Raw genomic sequence first — 26,297 nt, 5'->3', positions numbered from 1 at the left:
ATGAAAACATGTGTGCCTTATTCTGAGTATAGATACAGACAGACTCTTGCCCTTTATTTCTAATCTTATTTCTAATCCCCCCTCCTCTTTTTTTGGTCATGTTTTAAGAACACATAGCATTTAATTGCACACTCACCATACAGCTTCCTTTCTTAGCTCAGCCAGCTTGTGCAGGCGCTGGAGTGCCTTTTCCTGTTTTCTTTCATCTTTCCTGGATTTAGATGCTACATTTCTAGCAAACTCCCTTTGTTTCAGTTCTTTGAGCCTCTATTGAAAAAATATAAAGAATGACCAATTTTAAAATTTTATTGTTGTTGAAATTTTCCAATACATCATCGCAAGGAAAACACAACATTAATGACAATCCATTTCCAACAAAAGTATATTCTTGAATGTTGGCTTATGAAAATGTCAAACCATATTATTACATTTTAATAAAACTTTTATCTATGCCATAGTTAAGTCAACTTGAAAAATTTCATCTTTTCTTATTGATTGTTGGCCAAGTAAGTTTCTCATCCTGATTACAAAGTGTTAGTCTTGTAAATCCTTATATTTTGATGGATTCTGTAAGAGAAAGTTATCTGGTCCTTTTCATATTTTCTAAAAGCAAATGTCTTATATTAATCCATAAAGCAAATGATCCCTACTGATGTGATTTTAAACAATCCCTTCTCTCAAGAATCAGCCATATTTCCCAAACAATTCAAGATCTTGGAAGAAAATTCGTATTGTTTTTCCGTAAATTCTTACTACATTGAACATTATTTTTAATCTGTGTTAAAGAAGTCATTTTACGGGTTGATAGCCAGAAAAGGAGCAGGTCAGCTTGAATGGAATTAACAAATAACAATACATGTGATATGATTTTTGAGCCATCAAAGTGGATTCTTGCCCTGAGTAATTTCATTATGGTCTTTTATAAAGAAAATGTGTAGTTATTAAAAAATACTTAAAATAGTATTTTTCTGATGTTTCATGGTGTTATGTGATTGTATTATTTCAGAATCTTAGAAGAGTATTGTAAGAGAATAAGAGACAGGAGGCTTTTCTGGCAGGTTTCCAGCCATGTTCTCTCTTATTTTTCATATTAAATCGCTGGTTACTTTCTACACATCCATCCTACATAAGTCACATATTAACAAAATGATTAAAGTTTTAATAAATGTCTTATATTAATATTCTGATTTATACAGGAGCTTAGAACAATATCTGGTATATAACATGCCTGCTTAATAGGTGTTTGTTTTATTATTGTATGAATCACTTAAATTCCTCCAAATTAGAAAATTTCTATCTATATTTAAAACGTTAGTCATTCTTATTAGGTAATATTCTACTCCTGATGACCTTGACTTGTTTACCTTAATTTTGTCTATATAGCACCATGTGCTTAAGCTACATGTAAATATGTAAATATGTAAATATAAATATTACATTTACATAGGGTAAGCTTCTAATGATCTCTAACATTTTAATTGATGGGATTTATAGAAGATGTGTTTTTATGCATATATACCTATATATCTCTAGATATCAATAGCTGTGTAATTCCAGAATATTTTAAAAAATTATACAAAAGATATTTTGAGAATTCTCATTTGCATTAACTTATTTTTCGGAGTTTTTATAAAGTAGAATTTAGACTGTATAATTGATAGAGCATGTCAGAAATGTCTAAGAGTATCAACATCTCATAGAAAGTAAGACTTTGATATTGTTACTTTACTATAACTATATAAAGTAGCTACAATTTTATAATTGCCATGTACTGGCACGAGAATAGGACCTCTGGCAAGCCAGCGCAAGGAGGGAGATGGTGGGAAATTGAGAAATGAAACCAGAAAGTTGGGGAGAGGTGAAGAAACCCAGGAGAAACAAGATAGGATGGCATAGGGAGGGCTGACACAGCTGGTGACTGCAGCCAGGCCCCTGAACTCTGGAAACAGCTTTATTTATACTATATCTTAACAAGATTGCATAAATCTTTACACATGGGGTAGAGATCAACCTTAAAGATGAGAACTGTGCTTGTTAATTAATTATGCCTGGGCTACGTGACTTCTGGCAGGTGGAAAGAATAGTGTTAAAGGAGGAGAGTGGTTGGGGGGGGGGGCGGGTCGCTCCCTGAGCATTTCCCAGGCTGTGGAGGCCCCCTGCCGGCCACAGCCCACTCACTGCATATAATATTATACCAAATTATTTTATTATCTTAAACAACAGGTATAGCATTACAGTATAATAGATCTAAAGAAGTTTCATGCTTAAATTTCATGTATACATAACCTTGGTCATTTCTATTTCTTAAAAAATTAAAGTAGTACTCACTCAACAGACAACTTTTAAGCAACAGCAATAGTCATTATTAAGTGGTTGAGATTTTTTTTTTAATTAAAGAAAATGATTTTACCTTCATAGTGTGTGCCTGTGTGTGAGTCTGTGAGTGTATATGGGGGCAAGTGTGCGTGGATGTTTATGTACCTTTTGCAGAAATTAGGAGAGAACATACACAGGAGGAGATAATAGCAATCATTTATTGAAGTATTTTTATAGTTCCACGTAAGGATAGATAATGTTCCCAAAGACTCCCAAGGATAGCTACTTGGGAAAAGTGACAACTATTTTAGATCTCTTGAAGAGCACAAAGGCTACCCAGAAGAAGAAGTATTGGATGTTGGGGATGAGAGGATATATCAGGGAACGTAAACCATTTTATACAAATAGAAATAGGAGCTTGTGTCTTCTAAGATATGTATGTAGAGAATTATGGATAGAGCTTAGTGTATGTGTGGAAAGAATGAGAATTGATGTATTGCAGGTCATAACCAAATTACAAAAGACCCTATCTATCATATGTTTCTATCATATCTCCTTCAATGGGAAATACTGTCTGCTGTTTTGAGAAAATCATTCAATCAAGAGGGGTAACTGGTTTGGGTGCTAAGAGGAGAATGTTAAATGAGAATTTCAAAGGAAATAGAACCTAAGTTTTCTAAAATAAATATGTAACATAATTAAAGTATCAAGTGAAATAAAGCAAAATAAATAAATAAATAAAGTTTGAATACCAAAGAAAGAGCTAATCGTCAAAGTATCTTTGCTTGTTATTTATAAATAGTTTTATTTTAGTAAGTACAGATAATTCATTTCCTACTTGTTCTTTTGGGAAGCTGCAGAAAACAAACAATAAAGATCAATTTTATTATTTTTAATAAAAGCTTTAGCATAAAAGTTCATTTCTGTGATATATTATAGATAAATACATGTATATATTATAATAAATAAAATATAAGTAATAATAGGGCTTAGACTTCATCACTAAGATAAAAGCACAATGTTTCTAATGAAAAGAAAAGCTTTTCTTTTCTTAATAAAGTATGTGACATGTCAGGATTTTCACCATTCACTGTTTCAAAATAAACCATTTGAATTAATCCAGTTTTATTGACATAATAGTTGAAAATCAAAGAGTCATTCAAATTATTATTTAAATGCTAATCGTGTTGTGTGACTGATGGACCTGACTGGAGTCATTCCCTAAATGCTGATTTAGAGAACTATGCTCATTTAAAATATAAATGTCTTGGCAAAGTAACTAGGAAAATGCCAGGAGGGCTATGTCAACTAATGAGATGAAAATTTGTCAAATATTCTACGAAACAAGTGTATGGTGCCCCATGATCATATTGATGTACACAGCTATGATTTAATAAAAATAAATAAATAAATAAATACAGAAAAAAATAAAATAAAATATAAATGTCTCATATTGTAGATTGTTCAAAGCACTAAGCTACCTCCACATGTTCCTACTCATCTTCATTACGCACAAATACTTACCTTAGTGATGGACTTTCTGATATCAAGGTAAAGTAGCTTATCTAATATTTTGATGATATTCAACTTCAGAGCTTAGACTCTTGTTCAAGTATTTTATAGAGTTTTGTGCCTGGAATTTACTAGTTTTAATATCTTTTCTTACATTTTTCTGCAGCAAAATTAAAGTTCTAAATCATATTTTAAATCTAATAATTTTGAAAGGTAAATAATAGCAATCAAGTATTGCCATACCTCAGTAGATGACATTTCGGTCAATAATATACTCATATTCATGTACAACTGTGGCCTCATAAAATTATAATGGAGTTGAAAATTCCTATGGCCTAGTCCTATGATAAACAGGAAGTGGTGCTATTACTTGGTAGCAGTTAAAGAAATGGAACAGTACATTGTGTACGTTTTTAGATATAGAAATTTTCAACTATATTTTCAAATTTCAATTTTTTTTTCAACTATATTTTCAATTTTCAAATTTATTATATCCATTTATAACTGTGAAAGTCTGAATTTTTAGAATAGCATGGAAATTTCTACATACATATGACACCATTAGCATAAGATTAAGGGATTTCTTACATTTATATGCTTTTCAGTATAGTTCATTTAATTAGAACTCACTATGGCAAACTGTAATATATTTAATTCAACATGATGTACAGGTTTGTAGCTGAGGAGCGATAGGCACCATCTTATAGCCTAGGTGCATAGTAAATTATACCTTCTATGTTTGTATAATTATGTCTGGACAATGACAAAATTCTGACGGATATCTCACAATGTACCACAGTTGTTATGTGGTACATAACAATAATCTTTTGAGAATGTCAAATGAAAAAATAAAACCTAAATTTCACACAAATAAACATACAAGGTATATCTGTGAGGCTTATGGAAATATGTAGTATCAATGATATTTCAAAAACTTCCTCAACAATTTTCTGAAAATAAAAGAAATACTTAGCAATAATTTTTAAGACAGGAATGGCAGTCATCGAGTATTAGAAAATTGGAAGACTTTAGGGGCAGTGCCTGTGGCTAAATGGGTAGGGTGCCGGCCCCATATACCGAGGGTGGCGGGTTCAAACCCGGCCCCAGTCAAACTGCAACAAAAAATAGCTGGGCATTGTGGCGAGACCCTGTAGTCCCAGCTACTCAGGAGGCTGAGGCAAGAGAATCACCTAAACCCAGGAGTTGAAGGTTGCTGTGAGCTATGTGACGCCACGGAACTCTACCAAAGGTGATAAAGTGAGACTGTGTCTATACAAAAAAAAAAAAAAAAAGAAAGAAAGAAAGAAAAAAAAGAAAATTAGAAGACTTTTTTTTTTTTTTGGCTGGGGCTGGGTTTGAACCTACCACCTCCGGCATATGGGACCGGCGCCCTACTCTTTGAGCCACAGGCGCCGCCCTAGAAGACTTTTAAATGTAATTTGTGGTAGGATGGGGTATAGCTATCTACTGAAAACATTATGAAGTACAATGATGTGTAATTCAATATAAGCTTTGAAAATATGCAACTAACAAATGGTAAAACATAAAGAATCAATATTCTTTGGTTTAAGAGTTTACGAACAGGTTTGGCACCTGTAGCTCAGTGGCTAGGGCGCCAGCCACATACACTGGAGCTCGCGGGTTTGAATCCAGCCCAGGCCTGCCAAACAACAATGACAACTACAACCAAAAGATAGCTGGGTGTTGTGGCAGGCACTTGTAGTCCCAGCTACTTGGGAGGCTGAGGCAAGAGAATAGCTTAACCCCAAGAGTTTGAGATTGCTATGAACTGTGACATCACAGCACTCTACCCAGGGCAACATAGTGAGATTCTGTCTCAAAAATAAATTTACAAACAGTAAATTATTTTCTAATGCTTGCACTTTGCAAATGTTTGCATAAATATGTCTGCAGAATATACACTATGATCAAGTAGGCTTCATCCAAAGAATGCCAGGCTGCTTTAACATATACAAATCAATAAATGTAATTCACCATATCAACAGAAGCAAAACAAAGACCAGATGAGCCTCTCAATAGATGCAGAAGAAGCATTTGATGGAAGTCAGCATCCTTTTCTAATAAGAACATTTAAGAAAATAGACATGGGTGACACATTTCTTAAGCTGATTGAAGCCATCTGTGTCAAACCCACAGCTAATATCATACTGAAAGGAGTAAAACTTACAACTGGAACCAGACAAGGATGTCCACTATCACCACTACTATTCATCATAGTTCTCACAGCCAATACAATCAGGCAAGAGAAGTATATAAAAGGCATCTAAATGGGGTCAAACTCTCACTCTTTGCTGATTATTTGATCTTATACTTAGAAAGCTCCAGAAAGTCAACCACAAGGCTCCTAGAAGTGATCAAGAAATACAGTAACTTCTCAGGGTATAAAATCAATGTTCACAAATCAGTAACCTTTGTATATACCAATAACAGCCAAGTTGAGAAGAAAATCAAGGGCACAATTCCATTTATAGTAGCTTCAAAAAAATGAAATACTTAGGAATATACCTAAACAAAAGAGGTGAAGGATATTTACAAACAGAATTATGAAAACCTAAGAAATGAAGTAGCAGAAGACATTAACAAATGGAAGAATGTACCATGTTCATGGCTGGGAAGAATCAATATTGTTAAAATGTCTATTCCACCCAAAGCAATCGACAGATTCAATGCAATCCCGATTAAAATACCAACATCATACTTCAAAGAACTGGCAAAAATAGTACTTCATTTTTTATGGAACCAGAAAAATCTTGGTATAGCCATGGCTATTCTTAGTAAGAAAAACAAAGCTGGAGGCATCACTCTACCTGACTGCTTAGGTTATATTGCAAGTTCACAGTGATCAAAACAGCATGGTATTGGCACAAAAATAGAGACATAGACATATGAAACAGAGTAGAAGGCCAAGAGAGGAAACCAGTCTCTACTTGCCATCTGATCCTTGATAAACCCATCAAAAGCTTATGGTGGGGAAAAGAATCCCTATTCAACAAATGGTGCTGGGAGAACTGGATGACCACCTTTAAAAGACTGGAACTTGACCCACACCTTTCACTACTTACAAAAATTGACTCAAGATGGATAAAGGATTTAAATCCAAGACATGAAAAGATAAAAATCTTAGAAGAAAATGTGAGAAAACCTCTTGATAATTTTATGATTATTAAGGAAAGAAGCCTTATGATTATCACCTTTGGTAGAGTTCCGTGGCGTCACAAAGGAAAGATTTTATGAAGAAGACTACAGCATCTATCACAACAACAAAATAAACAAATGGGACCAAAATAACCTGAAAAGCTTCTGCACAGCTAAGGAAACAACAAGTAAAGCAAAAAACCACCTTCAGAATGGGAAAAGATATTTGCAGTGTATGAATCTGACAAAGGGTTGATAACTAGAATCTATAGAGAACTCAAGTTCAACAACAACTAAAAAGTAAGCAATCCCATATACCACTGGGCAAAAGAGAAGAACAGAACCTTCTCTGATGAAGACAGATGAATGGCTAACAAACATTTTAAAAAATGCTCATAATCCCTGATCATCAGAGAAATGCAAATCAAAACCATCCTGAGATATCACCAAACGCCAGTAGAACAGCCCACATCACAAAGTCTCAAAGCTGCAGATGCTGGTGTGGGTGTGGAGAGAAAGGAACGCTTTTACACTGCTGGTGGGACTGCAAACTAATACAACCTTTTTGGAAGGAAGTATGGAGAATCCTCAAAGAACTCAAATTAGACCTCTCATTTGATCCTGCAATCCCACTACTAGGCATCTACCCCAAAGAAAACAAATCATTTTTCATATGGACATTTTCTTTTCTTTTTTTTTTTTTTTTTTTGGCTGGGGCTGGGTTTGAACCCACCACCTCCAGCATATGGGACCAGCGCCCTACTCGCTGAGCCACAGGCACCGCCCACATATGGACATTTTCACTAGATTGTTTATCAGAGCTCAATTTACAATTGCCAAGATTTTGAAACAACCTAAATATTCATCAACCCAGGAAGGATCAACAACTTGTGGTGTATGTATATCATGAAATACTATTCAGCCATAAAATGATGGAGAGTTTACATCTTTTGTATTAACTTGGATAGAGTCGGAACACATTCTTCTTAGTAATGTATCACAAGAATGGAGGAGCAAGAATCCAATGTACTCAATAGAAATAATATGAAGTCAGCAGATTGTCTAATACATGCCCACATAAAAGAAAAACTCAACTCATTAAAACTCTCAACTCAACTCAATGTGATGAGTGGAGAAACTAGAGCGTGAAAGGGGAGGCAGGACGGAGACGGGTGGGCTCCCATTTAATTAGCATAATGTTAAGGTACATGGTACACCTCTTGGGGGCAGGGCACAATAATAAGAGGAACTCTACCAACAAATGCAAACATTGTAACCTCATTCTTTGTACCCTGACATTAACCTGAAACAATAACAAAAATTCTGCTTTTTTAAATGAAATTTTTCCCAGATGAGAAATACATAGTAAAACATTGAATATATTAGTTACAAGTCATAATAGATAGCAGAAAGTACTCTAGATGAAATGAAGCAGAGTGTGCCACAGGGGATGTGGGAGGGGAAGGATAGCAATTTCAAATAGAGTGATTAAGACAGTTGTGTTATTATTTTTTAAATTTCTTTGTAAAAACTTATCACAAATTTAGCAGCTTAAACAACATACATTTATTTTCTCTTGGTTTCCATGCATCTGAACCTCAGTATTTTTTCCAGCCCAGGAGGTGGTTAAGCTGTATTCTCTCTCTTTTTTTTTTCCTCGAGACAGAGACAGAGTCTCACTATATCACCCTCAGTAGAGTGCTGTGGCATCACAGCTCACAGCAATCTCCAATTCTTGGGCTTAAGCAGTTAAGCTGTATTCTCATCTGCAGTTTTGTCTGGGGGAAAAGTCCTCTTCCAAACTCCCTCAGGTTGTTGGAACAATTCCTTTTCTTTGTAAGACTGAGAGCCCAGGTTTTCTAGAGCTTCCATCCAGGACACTCTCAAAGACTAGAGGCTGCTAGCAGTTGCTTGCCCCAGGGAGTTTTCATAAGTTCCTTTAAACATAATAGCTTCTTCAAGGTCAGCAAGAAAGAGTCTCTCCATTTTGCTAAGATGGAGTTTATAAAACATAAAGTATAAAAAATAAGCTAGTCAATGAGTGGCTAGTCGCTTTTTAATATTTTATTCCTTAGAAAGAAGTCACAGGTTTTTCCATATTATTGGCATTATTCACTGAGAATCACCTTAATTATGTCCACCGTAGAAGTAGACATTGAGATGACATTTGAGTAAAACTAATAGGAGAGAGAGCCATAGGAGATCAGCCACAAGAAATCTCAAGAAAAGCTCTTGAAGCAGAGGGAGCAAACAGCCATAGTTAAAGTAACAGTGATTTGCAGTCATTTTTGTTTTGACCACTGCTCCTAGTTGTGCGATAATGCTGATATTCCTTAACTGTAAGTTTAAAAAGGACGAGAAAAAAAAAAAAAGAGTTATCTGAATCACTACACAAGAATTATCTGAATCCTACGCAAGTGATATATGACAGAGGAAGAGAAAACTCAAGGCTGGTTTACAGATGGTTCTGAGTCGTGTAGGCACCATTTGAAAGTAGAAAGCTGCAGCACCACATCCCCTTTCTGGGACATCCCTGAAGGATGGTGATGAATAGAAATCCTCCCAATGGGAAGAACCTCGAGCAATGGACCCGGTTATTCTTTTTGCTTGGAAAGAGAAATAGCCAAAAATAAAATTACGTGCCAATTCATGAATTGTGGTCAATGAATTGACTGGATGGCTAGGAATTTGGAAGGGCCATGATTTGAAAATTGGTAACAGGGATGTCTGAGTGTGTGGATAGACTTCTGTGAATGAGCAGAAACCAGGAAGATACTTGTGTTCCATGTGAATGCTCACCCGTGGGTTTGGCCAATAGACTTCCTGTTTGCAAAGCCAGCCTCACAGAGACCAACACTGACCTCGATATGGTAACATTCCTGGGGTGATCAACCAGCTGCCTGGTGGCAGGTTGATTACTCTGGACAGCTTCTATGAAAGCGGCAGCACTTTGTTCTTCCTGCCCTACATACTTTTCTGGATACATATGTGCTCTCCCTGCACACTGTGCTTCTCACAAAACTGCAATCCATGGACTCACCGAAGGCCTTATCCCCAATGATGGTATGCCTCACATCTTAATCTAATCAAGGGATTCCTCTTGCAGCAAATGAAGTATAGCGATGGGCCCATGATCATGGGATTCACTAGTCTTACCATGTATTCCACTGCTCTAAGGAAGTTGATTTAATAGAATACAGAATATTTTTTGAAGACTCATGTACAGTTTTATATGTGGCAACACCTTACAGGGCTGGGGTAATGTCCTCCAGAAGGCTGTATGTGTTCTGAATCAGCATCCAATATAAGATGCTGTTTCTTCCATAGCCAAGAGTAACGGTTCCAGGAATCTAGGGTGAACATGGGGACGGCACCACTCTTGCTTACCCCTATTGATCTACTAGCAAAATTTTTGTTTCTTTTTCGTGCACATTTATGCTCTATTGGCTCAGAATTCTTAGTTCCTAAGAAACAGCAATGACTGCATCCTCTTCTGGGGAAAGGGCTAGTGTGGTTTTGATTGTATGCAGGATAGCTGTATCATGTTAGACAGAATGTAACCTCATTATTGCATTTATTTAGAGATTAAAACTGGTTTAAAGAGGTGTATATGCGTGCTAAATTTATAGTAGGTTAACTTGTGGTCCTTAATGGTGTCAATTTGTCTAGGCCATAGTATCTAGTTATGTGTTCAGACATCAGCCTAAATTTCACTGTGAAGATACTTTTTATATAGGATTAACATTTAAATCTGTAGTCATTGAATAAAGTAAATTGTTCTCTATAGCATGAGTGAACCTCATTCAAACAACTGAATCAGAGCAGAAATAAAAAAGATATTCAGTTCATATCAGCTAAGCATTGAACAGATTACCTATGTAGTTTGGGAGAAAAAGCCAGCTTTGTTAGAGTTTTTTTTTTACAGTTGAATGTAATCTTATGTATTCACTTTACTAGATGTATCACTGGATAATTCTCTTCAATTCTCTTCATATTCTCAGACCTCCATCTTTTCTGAAGACAGCTTCAGTTCCACCCATTTTTTACATTGCAGATGCTATGCTTCAAATATCAACATAGAAGATGCAGTAGGTCAGTATTACAGAAAATAAATATTTAGGATAATAGTAAGAATTACCCTGTTAAGTGTTTCCCCTACTACAAGTAAATTCATTACTCTTTTGTTTCAATATTTCTGTCTTTGGTTTCATATTTCTTAGTAAGTTAACATATTACCCACTATTACTGTTTCCACAAGTTTAAACTTCCTTTGAATTCCAGAGAGTTGTTTCCATCAAGAACTATTTTTAATGGCTTTTGAAAAATGTAAGTATGCTTTTTACCTTGTAGGGAAGCAATATCATTAAAGAATTACAACTCAATCACAATCGCTATTTCCTGAATCAATTAAGCTGTCTTGAATGACACTATGCTGTGGGTTCTATTAGAGCGTTAGCAAATATTTTTCTTTAGAGAAGGTTAAGACATTCTAGCGGATGGTATCACACTTCAATGTGTAATTTCCTCCTAGTCATTATTTAATCAATGGCATTATGCTGAGTGAACCTGTGGAAGATTCCTTTTAAAATTTCTTTTCCCATTACTATCATGAATGTGTATCATTTGGACTTTTTTCATGGTAGCTTTAAAAGCATCTAATCTCTTAATGGCATATCAGATCTGAACAATATCTTTTCCCCAAGGCCTCTGACTCTTTAAATTCCATTAACTCAAGTTTCTCTTTGTGAAGAAAATCTCATCCTAGTTCTAATATAAAAGTCTTTGCGATTGGTGTGTGTATGTCTAAAACTGATTTTCTGACCATTCAGTTCATTTTCTTAAGTGCTGGATCAGTAGTGTCTTGTGCATTATAAGTGCTCATGAATGCTGTCAAATTGAATTTGCATAGAATGTCTGTAATTAACTTCTTCAGAAAATAGGGGGCCTAAAGTTTGCTAAGAAAAATCTTTGATAGTATAATGAGAGTAATAGAAACTAAAGTGTAAGAGATACTGACGGTTGTATTTTTAAAAGTTCATGGACAACATGAATGTTCAGTAACTAAACAATAGTTAAGAGTTATGGCTCGACTTTACAAGAATATACTATGCAACTATTAGCAGTAATTTTAAAAAATCGGAAAATATTTAGAAAATTTTTGGATTACAATGTTATTTTTTAAGTGACAATATTTTCAAATATAGTCAGAAGTATCTGTTTCTATAGAAATACAGTAAAAATGCCAGAAAATACATAAGATGTTGATCATATTTCTCTTCGTAAGGCAAAATCAGAATTTTACTTTTATTTTCCGCCATATGGTACTTCCCATCATTTTTCTTATTAGCGTATTTCCCTTAGATAATAATTTCTTAAATTTAAATTTGAAATACAAAAATGAGATGTATTTTAAAACTGCAAGAAAAATTATGGGCCATGCACAGTGATGCATGTTTGTGTCCTAGCACTATGGGAGGCCAAGCTAAGAGGAACACTTGAGGCCAGGAGTTAAAGAGCAGCCTGAATAAAAGCAAAAACTTCTCTTTACAAAAAATAAAAAAAAGTACTGGGCATGGTGACACATGCCTTTAGACCCAGTTACTCAGGAAGCCGAGACAGAAGAATTGCTTGAGCTTAGGAGTTTGATATTGCAAGGAACTATGATGATGCCCCTGCATTTTGTCTCAAAAAAGAATTATTTATGTGTACATCTTCCAATCATAGGTTCGTATTTGTGGTCTAATAAATAACTAGATTATTTCAAATACAGTAGAACTTCTCTAAGTGCATAGAAGTACTGACCATCTCCTTAGGTTGACCTAATTTTCATAGAGTACACTTGCACCATATGTACATATCAGTAAAGTAGTCCAAGTTCCTTAGTTGATCACCACTTATGTTGACCTGTTTATTACAGTCCCTTGGGTGGTCAACTTACAGAGGTATTTCTAACTCTAACTCCATGAACATTCTCAAGTTAATATATCAAATAGTATGGATAAAATAAATTTGGTGAATTTTTATTCATGTGATTTTTAAGCACATTCAATCTATGGGGATTGATTAACATTTTAATCATGTCTTTGGTACAGTGGGGGAAATAATATATAGACCCACCAGTAGTAGTGTTCTGTGGGAATGCAGTATTGTACTATACAAATATAAATATATCTTTTCAATCTCTTCACATTTTTTTCTCTTACAAAAATGCCTGTGTATATAAAGTTACAAGTAATTTATCACTTAATGTATAAAAATTGTGGGTAGGAGGATAGAAAATATCCTCTTCTTTTTTTTTATTTTCCCCTTCTTTATAGAAGAATATTAACTTGGTACAACGTTAGATCTATGTTTCTCAGATTTCTAATAAAGGTGGAATTGTGTTATTAGGAAACTTCGCTTATGATTGCAAATAATTTCATTTTATTTATGTGAATTAGGAAAAAATTATGACCTTCTTAAGGACAAACTAACTAAGTTTGTCTCTTGCCAGCACCATGGAAGTTAAAACCACAAAGCCTCTTACAAGAAATATTACTTTCTTTTGTAAAATGTGGAGCTAAGCCATAAAGGCTTCCACATCTACTCATGTGATATCATTCCTTTGCAACTAAATTGTATCTTGAAATGTCAAAAGAGAGAGTGAGAGAGGGTCCCAGATTGGTTGTGGGAATATGAGGACTCTTATTAGAAAAGATATGAGGTGCTAGCTTATATCCTTCTAAGTGAATCTAATGCTGAGAAATCATTTAAAAGCATATGTGTAACAGAATGACCAAGATGAGCCAAGGTGATGCAGGCCAAGGTGAGCTGCATCTTTTAGGCACTGAGACCAGAGCTGGGCACTAGGATCACACCAACTTGCATCCCAGAAGCTGTTTGTAATTCTGTTCTATAATGTAGGAGAAAACAGATACTCTGAAACAGGCAGCAGTGAACCAGAATAGTGAACTTGAAGGTGAGACTTTTGCACTTGGGAAGAAATCAGCCTGAGGAATTTGAAGGGGAGAAATCTATGAATCCAGAAATGAGCTTTGGCCACATTTAAAATGGTTATAGGATGGCATGTCTGTTTTTAGATCCTTACGTGATCTCCAAATTTCTTTCTAAAAGGAACATATTAGTTTGCATTCCCACCAGCAGTGCAGAAGTGTTCCCTTTTCTCCACATCCACGCCAACATCTCTAGTTATTGGATTTTGTGATGTGGGCTAATCTTACTGGAGTTAGATGATATCTCAAAAGTGTTTTTTTTTTTTTTTTTTTGTAGAGACAGAGTCTCACTGTACTGCCCTCAGGTAGAGTGCCATGGCGTCATACGGCTCACAGCGACCTCTAACTCTTGGGCTTACGCGATTCTCTTGCCTCAGCCTCCCGAGCAGCTGGGACTACAGGCACGCGCCACAACGTCTGGCTATTTTTCTGTTGTAGTTTGGCCGGGGCTGGGTCCGAACCCGCCACCCTCGGCATATGGGGCCGGCGCCCTACTCACTGAGCCACAGGCGCTGCCCTCAAAAGTGGTTTTTATTTCCATTTCTCTGATGATTAAGGATAATGAGCATTTTTTCATGTATCTGTAGGCCATGTGCCTGTCTTCCTCAGAGAACTTTCTCTTCAAGTCCCTTGCCCACCTTGATTGAGATGGGATTACTTTTCTTTACTTGCTAATACATTTAAGTTCTCTGTGGATTCTGGTTATTAAACCTTTGTTGGAGACATAACCTGCAAATATCTTCTCCCATTGTGAGGGCTGTCTGCTTGCTTTACTTACTGTGTTCTTGGCTATGCAGAAGCGTTTTAGTTTGTTCAGATCCCAATAATGTATTTGTGATGTTGCTTCAATTGCTCGGGAGTCCTTCTCATAAAATATTCTCCTAGGCCAATTTCTTCAAGTGTTTTCCCTCCACTCTCTGCTAGTATTTTTATAGTTTCATGTCTTAAGTTTAAATCTTTTATCCAGTGAGAGTCTATCTTAGTTAATGGTGAAAGGTGTGGGTCCAGGTGTTGGTGTTGGGAAGTATTCCTTCTTTTTCTATGTTTTGGAAAAGGTTAAGTACTATGGGTACTAGTTTCTCTTTAAAGATTTGGTAGAATTCTGATGTGAAGCCATCTGGTCCCGAGCTTTTCTTTTTGGGAAGATTTTGTTGCCCACATAACAAAATCCCAAAACTACAGATGTTGGTGTGGATGGGGAGAAAAGGGAACACTTCTCCACTGCTATAGGAATGCAAACTTATATGTTCCTTTTGGAAAGAAGTTTGGAGAACACTCAGGGATCTAATAATTGACCCCCCATTGAATCCTGTGATTCCTCTACTAGGAGTATATCCAAAAGACCAAAAATAACTCCACAAAAAAGATATTAGCACCAGATTATTCATTGCAGCTCAATTCATAATAGACAAGACGTGGAAGAGGCCCAACTGCCCATCAACCCATGAGCGGATTAATAAATTGTTGTGTATGTATACCATGGAATATTATGCAGCCTTAAAAAAAAGATGGAGACTTTACCTCTTTTATGGTTACATGGAGGGACCTGGAACAGATTCTCCCGAGTAAAGTGTCTCAAGAATGGAGGAGAAAGTATCCAATGTACTCCATACATCTATGAAACCAACTTATATTTACTCACACTTTCTTATGAAAGATAGAACACAACTATAGTTAAGGATGAAGGAGAGAAATGGAGTGGGGAGGGAAGAAGGGAGAGTTGCTAGAAGGAGGATAAACGGCGGGACCACACCTATGGAGCATATTGCAAGGGTACAAGTCAAATCTGTCAAATGTAGACATAAACGTCTTAACACAATAATCAAGTGAATGAGGTGAAAGCTATGTTGATTGGCTTGATGTATAAAAAAATCAACACATATACCCCACATATGCATAAATGTATTCATGATCTATGTGTATATGACTGAATAAAAAAATACAAGGGGAAATAAAATGAGAAAACAATAAAATGCAGAAAAAATAATTTATTTTTTGGGTTGCTCACTGATTTGCTGGAATATGATCTATTTAAAATCATTGGCATTAAAACTACTACATTGTTTTCTTTCTTATTCTTTTTAATAAGTAAACATTTTCCATTCCACAGGACTTGCTTTTGACCTGAATAATCGCAGGGATCGACTCTTGGCATAGTCCAAACTAGCATCAAGTTTAGGCAAAAGCCTATAATTATCCTTCTCCTTGAGAGATATAATTTCACGGCCATTTTATTTTACAATGCCTGAGGTTAAAAATATCTAATCTATTGGATGGAAGTTGAAATACATTCTTTTTGGTAAAGTATCACAAGAATAGAAACCAAGTAACCAATGCACTTAATATTAATATGAAGCCAACAGAAAAATAATTCCACACCCACAGGACAGAAAAACATAAATATATTCATTCGAGGGGAGGGGGAGGAGGGAAAGGGGAAAAGACAGGAGGGCGGATGATTGGTAAACACCTAATGGGCACAATGTAAGGGTATATAGCACACCCCCTGGATGAATGCTAACTTTAGAAATGCTAACAATGTGATCTAATCAATTATATCCTCATATTAATCTGAAATAAAAAGAATCTACTAACTATACAGCTTTCTTAGGGGTTTTCATAATACTACTGGCAATTACAGTCATATTTGGGGGATTTTTTTCACTGCTACTGTATCTTCAAAAGAAAATGTGGGATACCTCTAGAAGGCTGAGATGTTTAGTATTTAGCTGAGTACATTATTGTTCCTAATAAAAATATAATTGGGCATGTATGCAGAATATTGTTTAAAGTCTGTATTCTATTTCTATGGTGGTATGATATTGATGTTAGTTTATCTTATAAACTTACATCACTAATGTCAAGTCTATAGGAAAGCAGTATTTATAATGCATATTGGAAAAATTATGGCTCAGGAATATTTCAAGACATAGGATTTGATCTGATCATTTCCTGTTTGTATAACCCTTAGTGATCCTGTCTCTATTTATAAAATGGGGAGGAAATATACTGTCTATCACTCAATAAGAATCAGTTTCTTTCCTTTCCTTATTCAAAGCCCAAAGTTAAAAGGTAGAATTCTATATATTGTGTACAGATCTCATTTCAGATTGACCCAGAGGCAACTTTATCTTGTAAATCATTAGAAAAATTCTTTTTTAAAAGTACTGCTAAACCAAGTGGTATTATTACTCAAAGAAGTAAATACAAGAAACATTTTAAATTGAACCAGTTTAAAGTGTGAATAAACATTTCTTTATCAATAAATATGATACCTTCACTTGTGTAACATAGGCATAAGTGAATTTCTGAAGAGAGAAGACATTTTAGAATGCACTTGATCTTTTATGGTTTAGAAAATCAACATCACATTTTGTTAATGTTAATTTGTCGATTTGATTCATATGTATTTTTGTAGTAATAGCTCATAGATGTATGTTGTAAAAAAATTAAGGTTATTAGTAATGCATATAATGTTTTGGCCTATTTTTATTGTTATAAATAAATATTTTTAGCAGTTAATAAAGGAATTAATGTATCTTTTAAAAATAGCTGTACATTTTGCTATACTTTCTTAATAAAACCAAATGAGATAGAGCCAGTCTTATTTAATTGTTACTGTCTGTTGAAACAGACTTGCTCCTAAGAGAACAGTACAATAGTCAAGTGATGAACTCTAAAGGAGTCTAGTGAAAAAGAAATTATACCTTAATCAAGTTACAAGTTTGAATGGTTTGCAAAGGAACTATTGTATAAAAATTTCAAATTATAGGATTGTAGGTAAAAAGAAAAAAAAAAAACACAAGTGGTATTTTACCATCAAAAACTGACATTAGCTATAAGCCTAACCAGAGTCAAAAGTCAAGGGAGAATGACGATTTTTTTTTTACCTTTATTTTTTACTTCAGTGCTAATCTGCCGTGTAATCTTTCATTGGATATCTGCTTAAATACAAATCATGTTAAACTCAAATAACAGATTTTTCATGTGTGTACTCTATGCAACCTAGTTTTTAATAATCATGGAATAAATTGTTTGAAAAAGTTGTTGATTATTAGAAATATCTATTATTCCAGTGAACAAACTATATTCATTAAAGAAAATTTTCTAGGATGTTTCCTCTTTTAATTTTAATATGTGGTACTATTTAAATTTCCTAGTTTCAATGAAGAGTCTTCTTCTAGGAAGTCTGCTAATCTTAGTACCAGATAAAACCAACTGATATTAGCTCTTTTATAGTTCTCACCATGGATACTGTAGGCAGAATAATGGCTGCCCTAAATATGTATGTACTAATCCCCAGAACATGTTACCTTACATGGCAAAGGAACTTGATGGATGTTATTAAGAACCATGAAAAGGGGACATTTTCCTGGATTATGTCTTAACTGGATATAATTACAAAGGTCTTTTAAATGAAAGAGGGAGGCAAGAAAGTCAGAGTCAGAGAAAGTGATACGATGACAAAAGCAGAGATGACAAAGGAGAGAGAGAGAGTGAGAGAGAGAACAAAGGGAGAGCAAAGAAAAGAACAGAGAGAGAAAAGGGAGAATGGGGGAAAAGAGAGAAGGGGGTAGAGAAGGGAGGGGAGGGAGGGAAAGGGGAGGAGGGGAAAGGATAGATTGATTCAAAGATGCTAGATGCTCCTGGCTTTGAAGACCAGAGGAAGAGGGCATGATCCAGGGAAGGAAGGAAGGTGGTCTTTTAAAGCTGGAAAAGGTGAAGGAATAGATTGAGCTCTAGCACTGCCACAAGGAATATAGCCCTGCGGACACTTTCTCTTAGGACTGCATCCAGAATTGTAAGATAAATGTAAATGTGTTGTTTTGAGCCATTAGAAGTGTAGTAACTTGTTACAGAAGCAACAGGAAGCTATTACAGTAGTACAGACGGTATAATTATTTCCTAGCAGAAACTTACCATAAAAGGAGGCACATGATGTTTTGGAAAAAATATAAGTCTCAATACTTATTATTAAAACCTAGGCTTGAAATGATCTGTATGACCTTACATTATAAAGAAGTCTGTGTCCTCATCTATCAAATGTGAAATTGTTATATTGTAGAAGTTTTGTAAAACCAAAAAGGAAAAAAAAATGTTTCTTAAATGACAAAATGTGCAATTATATGACATAACTATTGCTACTGTCATTTTTTTTGCTTTGTTTTGTTTTGCTTTTTGAGACAAAGTCTTATTCTGTTGCCCTGGGTGGAGTGCCATGGCATCATCATAGCTCACAGCAACTTCAAACTTTTAGGCTCAAGCGATCCTCTTGCCTCAGCCTGCCCAGTAGCTGGGGCTACAGGAGGGCACCACAATGCCAGCTAGTTTTCTTTGTTTAGTAGAGGCCCATCTCCCTCTTGCTCAGGCTGGTCTCAAACTCCTGAGCTTCAACAATCCTCCCACCTCACAGCGTCCCAGAGTGACAGGATTATAGTTAGTTGTAAACCAACAGCCAGGCCATTATTGTTGTTAAAATGATGCAATCTTTGATTCTTTGAATCTGTAAACCCAAACCTCTATTAGTATTCCTCTATTTTAGAGTCATTGGTATGATAATTTCTGTTTAAATTTCTCTTAAACTTGATGGAATATATTTAACTTGTTACAATTTTTGTCACTGTAATTCACAATTTAATTCAAGCATGTGATTTATTTATTTCCTATATATCCAACAGTATTTAAAGTGCTACAGAAGCAATGAAATGGAAAAAATAATGCTCTCAGCCACATAAAATTTGACAGAATAAAATATGTTATACATGGAATATAAGGTGATTTTTTTCAAAAGAGAGGCAAATTTGCAAGAAAGGATTTATGAAGAATTGTACATAAGCTTTAAGTAATTGTCAAAAATAAAACATGAGAGAAAACCACCTTTAAGAGAGAGAAGAAAGCGCATCACAAGTCGTTTTCTAGTCAGAAACAAAGACATGAGAATACAGAAGGAATATTTACGGTTTAACATGAAAAATGCAGGATAATGAAAGAATGCATTAATTATTTCTTGCTGTATAAAAAATTATCACAAGCTGAATGGCTTTAAAGGATACACATTTATTAGTCACAGTTCTATAGATCAAAAGTGAGACCCAGTGGCTGTGGTCTCTCTCCTCAGGGTATGTAAGGATGAAGTCAAAATGTCGTCAGACTGAGTTTTCATCTGGAGGCTCTGGAGAAATGCTCCAGGCTCACCCTTGCAGTTGGCCAGATCCAGCTCTTTGTGGTGTAGGTTGAGATACTTATTTGCTTGTTGGCTGTCAATCTGAGACCTCCCTTAGCTGCTTCAGGTTGCCACATTCCTTGTCACATTGCCCCTTCTATCTTCAAAGCCATTAATAAAGAATTTCTTAGATGTCAGATTCTTCTCATGCTGCAAATCTCTGACTTTCGCTTCTAAGATCAGCCAGAGAAAACTCTGTATTTTTAAAGGGCTCATGGAATTAGGTCAGGCCTAAGGGAATAATCTTAAAGTTAGCTGATTTGAGATCTTAACTGTATCTGCAGACAACAGATTTATTTGATAGGAGAACATAAATTAATGAATGATTGAAGATGTGTGCACCTTAGGGGCCAGGAATTTTGAAGGCCATCTAATAATCCCACCTGCCACAGAGAATGAAGCCAGGATGACACTGGAAATGAAATGCATTTCTCTTCAATTTAAGGCTTGACTACTATGTTCAAATGCTTGGATTCTATTTTATCATTAGATAAAAGTGGGACAATGAGCCCTCCTATCTATTATTTCCTGAAGCTTTTAAAGAAAGACAGCAATTTCATTGACTTGAATATGTCCAGTAACATCAAATATCTTCCTTCACTTTATTTATAAGATGAAGAATGTAATTTAAAAAGTTAAATTCATAACTGTTCTTTAAACCTAGAAAACTAGCCAGAAGTAGAACTGAATGTTTGATGAAATCAGGATCACTGAAGGTCAATAAAATTGGATAGACAAAAAATACAGATAAGGAATATGGAAGCTCAGAAAACTGAGGTAAATTTCATTATTTCAAGGGGAAATTGAGAGAATCTGCAAGCCTCATCCGCCACAAAAATAACACATGGGCCTTGATGTAATTATCCAGATATTCAATTTTAAATTGCAACTCTGCATAGCTAGACTAGTGGTTCTGTTCCAGCAAAGCAAAGGTCTCCTAGTTTTGCAATATCAGAGGAGCCCATTTCTTACAGCTACTCACTATATAATCATCCTAGCTGGGAAAATGTGGGGAGAAGGCAAAACTTCCCCTTTGTCCACAGAAGATTAACTGAAAAATCAACTCACAACAAAGCAGATTAACAGAAGAAACGCTATCAAGTTTATTTAACAGGTATATACAAGTGCCCCCAGAAAACGAGGATTCAACTCCCCTACACGGTTCAAGAGTTTATATACCTTTCTGGTAAAATGGATATGGGATAGGAATAGAGTAATTCTGTAGAGGGGTAATAAAGGGTTATTAGGGAAGATGAATGGATGGAGAATAAAGATTGACTGCTAAATAATCCCTTTGGAATTTTAATGAATCTGAGAGACTGGGTGTTATTATTTTACTGGGAGGGGAAGATAAAACCAATTGCTTTTCTATGTGGGTCTAGATCTTAAGCAGAAGAAACACTTTTGGGAAAGTGGTGGGATGAATGTCAAAGAGAATTTGAGGTTTCTTCAATCCATCTAGAATGCAAAAACATTATAATTTGGTGTAAAAATACTTCTAATTTCCTTCACATGCCGATATCCCCACTGTACATATAAACACAAAGCCCAGAGTCTACATACAAGTTCAAAGAAGAGATACATTAGAAAAAAACATGCATACTAGCTCTGTAGTAACCATCCTATCTTCCAGAAGATAAAAGAAATCTATAAAGAAGTGAGAATGAAACTGTGATAATCAATAACACTAAATGATAGAAATAAAAAAAAAAAAAGGCTATACATTCAACTTTCTGGAGGACAATAATTTGAATCCAGATTATTATACTCAGGGAAACATTGAGAACTCAAAGATTATTTTTAAACATACAGAGCTAAAAAAAATGATACCGTATGATTATCTTAAAAATGACATTTATTTGTTTACATTTATTTATTTATTTAGGTGTAGAAAAAAATAATATACTTCCAAAGCAACGACGAGAATTAGTGGCAGTTGAACATTATCAAAAAGAATCAAAGAAAGCTTACAGGAAGTTAAAACGAAGTCATTGAATCATGAAGGCAGGGATAGTCCTTTTAAGTAGCAGAATTTAGTAACAAAGGATTATATTCTTTTTATTATGTATTCAGTTACCAATTTGGTTCAGTAAAAAACCTGGACTTCATTAAAATGACACTTATATTAGTGTAAAATGATTGTAAAATGCTTCAACATAGAAACAGTGTACTGACGGCTTAATTATAGTTGTAGAACAGAACGAGTCTAATGGTATTCTTTAAATGTTTTCAAATTGTCTAACATAAAAACTATAAAGTTGGGGAAAATTTAAAATAAAGATCTTTATCTTTTATATCAATGGGTCACTATATAATGTTTCATTGTAACAAATCCATGAATAAAGAAGAAAGCATTATTGAAAATTATAAAGGCAAGACTAGATATCATATGAATAATAGTATATTTAAAAAAAATCATAAGTGGATAAGGTAAATATGGGAAATAAAAATACTGAATTTTTCATCTTTCACAATGGATTATTAGAAATAAGACTGAAAATAATAAATCAATAAAAGATACACACAGGTATGTGTATATATATAAACATAGTAGATGCTGTCTACCTTGACCACCTCCTTAATCTGGCCTAATTTTCATAACATACACATATTAGTACAATAGGCCTAGTTCTATTTGTTACAGTCCCTTTCATGATCAATTTACAGAGGTTCTACTCTATTTAAATATAAAATTTTAATAGAATGATACTTAAGATGGTTAATTGTGTTACTGCTTGGAAGTGAGAATGGAGTTGAGAGATATGGGCAAGATTTTTAAATATTATTCTGGATTATTCTAGATGTTTGTAAATATCTGTCAATAGTTTCCTAATACTTTAAAATTTGTCTTACATATAAAAATCCCATAAATTTGAATATGGTCAGGAGCAAACTTTTAGTATGTAATAAAACTAAGTCAGAAATATTATATGGTAGAACTTAATGTAGAACTGAATTATCCCTGTAGAATATCAAATCACAGAATAATCTGTGATTATTTAAAGGTAATAATCTGTGATTATTTAAAGGTAATAATCTAAAATTACCTTTAATAATTTAAAGGTAATTTAAAGGTAATAATCCTGTGATTATTACCTTTAAACATATAATGCTCTACTTTAAAACCTGGTAAAGATGGAAGTTCATTTCTCAGTTTCAAAAAAACTAATGAAGGGCAGTGCCTGTGGCTCAAAGGAGTAGGACGCCGACCCCATATACCAGAGGTGGTGGGTTCAAACCCGGCCCTGGCCAAAACCAAAACAAAACAAACAAAAAAACTAATGAACAAATACTATCAGCAAGCTCTCTGTCAGTACTATCACAGGAATAGTGCCAAGACTAAGTCATAACTCAATTAAAATTAATTAATGGTAGATTTTATAAACCCAACACTTAACCTTGCCATCCTTTTTTAGGTAGTGCTACATGATTAGAAGACACGAACTTCGTTTAAGCCAATAAAGTCTTTCCTCATTGATAGAAAGAAGAGTTTACGTTCAGGATACTGTGTCAAGCCAAGTATAGTGCTATAATCATGCTTGTAAAACTAAACGAGTTTTACCTTCTAATGTCATGCCATGGTCACGTAATTTAATCAACTGTTTAGCTCGTGTTCACAGCTCTAAATTATGCCACCTGACAATGGTTGATGATATAGGACTGAATTCTAACAAAGTTTTCTCCAAACCCTCTATTCTATAACTTTAACTGTTTGAACATTTTTCTTATCGGTTCAATGTGGAATATAACTATGTCTAGTTGGCACAGTTGCAGTAAAAATTAAATGAACTATTCATTCTATTGATTGGTTTCTTCCATTGATCCAATTTACTTGTGCCTGCTTTAGTTTATCAGTGTTTTACAGTTTTTAGCATATGAGTCTTTCACCTCCATAGTTAAGTTTATTCTTAAGAATTTTTATTCTTTTGTCAAAGATACCATAAGGGAATAAAACTAGAGGCTAATTTCCCTAATGTTTATGGATGCAGAAATCCTCAACAAAATATAAGCAAACTGAATTCCACAGCACTTTGAAAGGATGATATACCAGGACCAATTGGGATTTATCAATCTAATAAAAGAACAGCTAAACATAGGTAAAACTGGAGTAGCATTTGTAACTGACATACTGTAAATGGAATTTAAAAATCCTTTTAGGATAGTTTGTTGTTAGTATACAGAAATGCAAACTTATCATTATATGTCAATTTTGTATTCCATAAATTTACTAGTTCTATCACTTTTTCTGAAGTCTTTAGGATTTCCTACATATGAGATCATGTCATCTGCAAACAGAAACAATTTAATTTTTTTGTCTCATATTGGATGCTTTTTATTTCCTTCTCTTGCCTACATGCTCTGGCTAGGACAGGGGTGTCCAACACGTAGCCCGTGTGCTGCATTCAACGAGGCCCAAAACAAAATGTAAACTTACGTAAAACATTACAAGATTTTTTTGTGATGTGTTTGGTGTGCTCAAATGTGCAGTTCTTCTTGAGCATGAACTTTATAGACGACTATGTCATGTCACAATGTCACATAAAATAAACATATGAAGGCTTTTGTTATTTGTACACATGTATGGCTTAAGTTTTATAGAGGTGTGCAGCTCCAGTGTGTTATCTTCCAAGTGCAGACACTTGAATGGACTTGAACATGGATGTTACATGTACTTGTGGTGGCTCATAAGGCAGCAATTACCAATAAAATGTCAATCTACCATTGCAATCTTAGGCACATAACATGATTTAGAAGTTGGGTAAACATTCTTATTTGATTAGTAAGACCACCTCTGCACCTCAGCGATGCTTCATGGTTTGCCTACTGCTCTTTACAACTGGCCCTCCACCATGTCCTGCATCACAGCCAAGACGTAAAAGGGTCCAAGCATTGCTTTCTATTTTCCTGTCAATTAATTTTCATAATGAAGTTAAATATGTATATAGTCCCTTATTTATTATTATTATTTTTAATTCCAGCATAGCTCCTATGATGTTACAAAAGAAAACAGACACCCACAAAAACAAAATTATGGATGGAAGAATATTATTCAATAAAAAGTGAACAGATGACTACATTTTTGTCAAGGCAAATAGGCATTCTGCTTAACTTGTTGTGAATTTGTGCTAGTTTTCAAAGGCTACAATTTGAAAAGGCATTTTATGCAAAGACAGCTACCAAATTCAATGCTTAAGAAGATTGGAATCATATTTACTTTTTCTACAGATATATATTTTTTGAGCTAGAGTTTCACTCTGTTGCCCAGGCTAGAGTACCATGACATCAGCCTAGCTCACAGCAACCTCAAATTTCTGGGTTGAAGCTATGTCATCCTTCCAGGTTGATGGGAATACAGGTATCTGCCACAACACACAGCTAATTTTTCCATTTTTAGTAGAGACAAGTTCTCACTCATGCTCAAGCCAGTCTCATATTCCTAAGCTCAAGGGATACCCATCTCAGCTTCTCAGAGTGCTGGGATTATAGGCAGGCGCCACTACAGCCAGCCCATATCAAGTATGTTTTCTGAGCATAGTTGTATGAAACTAGATATAAAATAACAGGAGGAAGTTTAAAAACTTTATAAATGGATGGAAATTAAAAATCATGTCTTGAGCAACCAATGTTTAATAAAGAAATTAGAAATAAAATTTAAAAATCTCTTGAGATAAATGAAAATAAAAACACACCATACCAAAGTCTATGGAGCTTTAGGAAAAGCACCAATATACATAAATGTATACAACAACAAAAAAAAGAAGAACTATCTCCCCAAAAAAGAAATAGCTCCCTAATTTGTACATAAAGAACAGGAAAAACAAGAAAAATTAAACTCAATATTTATAGTAGATAGAATATAATAATTACAGAACAGAAAAAAATTAATAGAGAATTAAATATACTACAATAGATCAATAAAACAAGGAGTTAGCATTTTGATAAGAGAATTTTGACAAATCTTTTGCCAGAGTAGAAAAGAGAGAGAAAACATAAATAGATAAAATGAAAGCAAAATACAATTGTTACATAGAAATACAAAGTATAAAAAGAGACCACTGTAAACAATTATATGCAAAAAAATTGGGTAGCCTAGAAAA

At 34.6% G+C, this 26,297-nt stretch overlaps 1 protein-coding gene across 1 annotated transcript in view; it reads right to left on the bottom strand.

Annotated features, from left to right (window-relative positions):
- ZNF804A (zinc finger protein 804A) overlaps window positions 1–26,297 on the bottom strand; it is a 317,052-nt gene that overhangs the window by 5,583 nt on the left and 285,172 nt on the right. The window contains exon 3 of the mRNA XM_053597330.1: window positions 137–267. Coding sequence (XP_053453305.1) covers window positions 137–267 — 131 coding nt within the window. The remainder of the gene's footprint in view (window positions 1–136; window positions 268–26,297) is intronic.

Source organism: Nycticebus coucang, chromosome 7, assembly GCF_027406575.1.
Source record: "Nycticebus coucang isolate mNycCou1 chromosome 7, mNycCou1.pri, whole genome shotgun sequence".
NCBI classification, from domain to species: domain Eukaryota; kingdom Metazoa; phylum Chordata; class Mammalia; order Primates; family Lorisidae; genus Nycticebus; species Nycticebus coucang.
The sequence above is the reverse complement of the archived record's forward strand: the minus strand, read 5'-3'. Positions and strand labels throughout refer to the sequence as shown.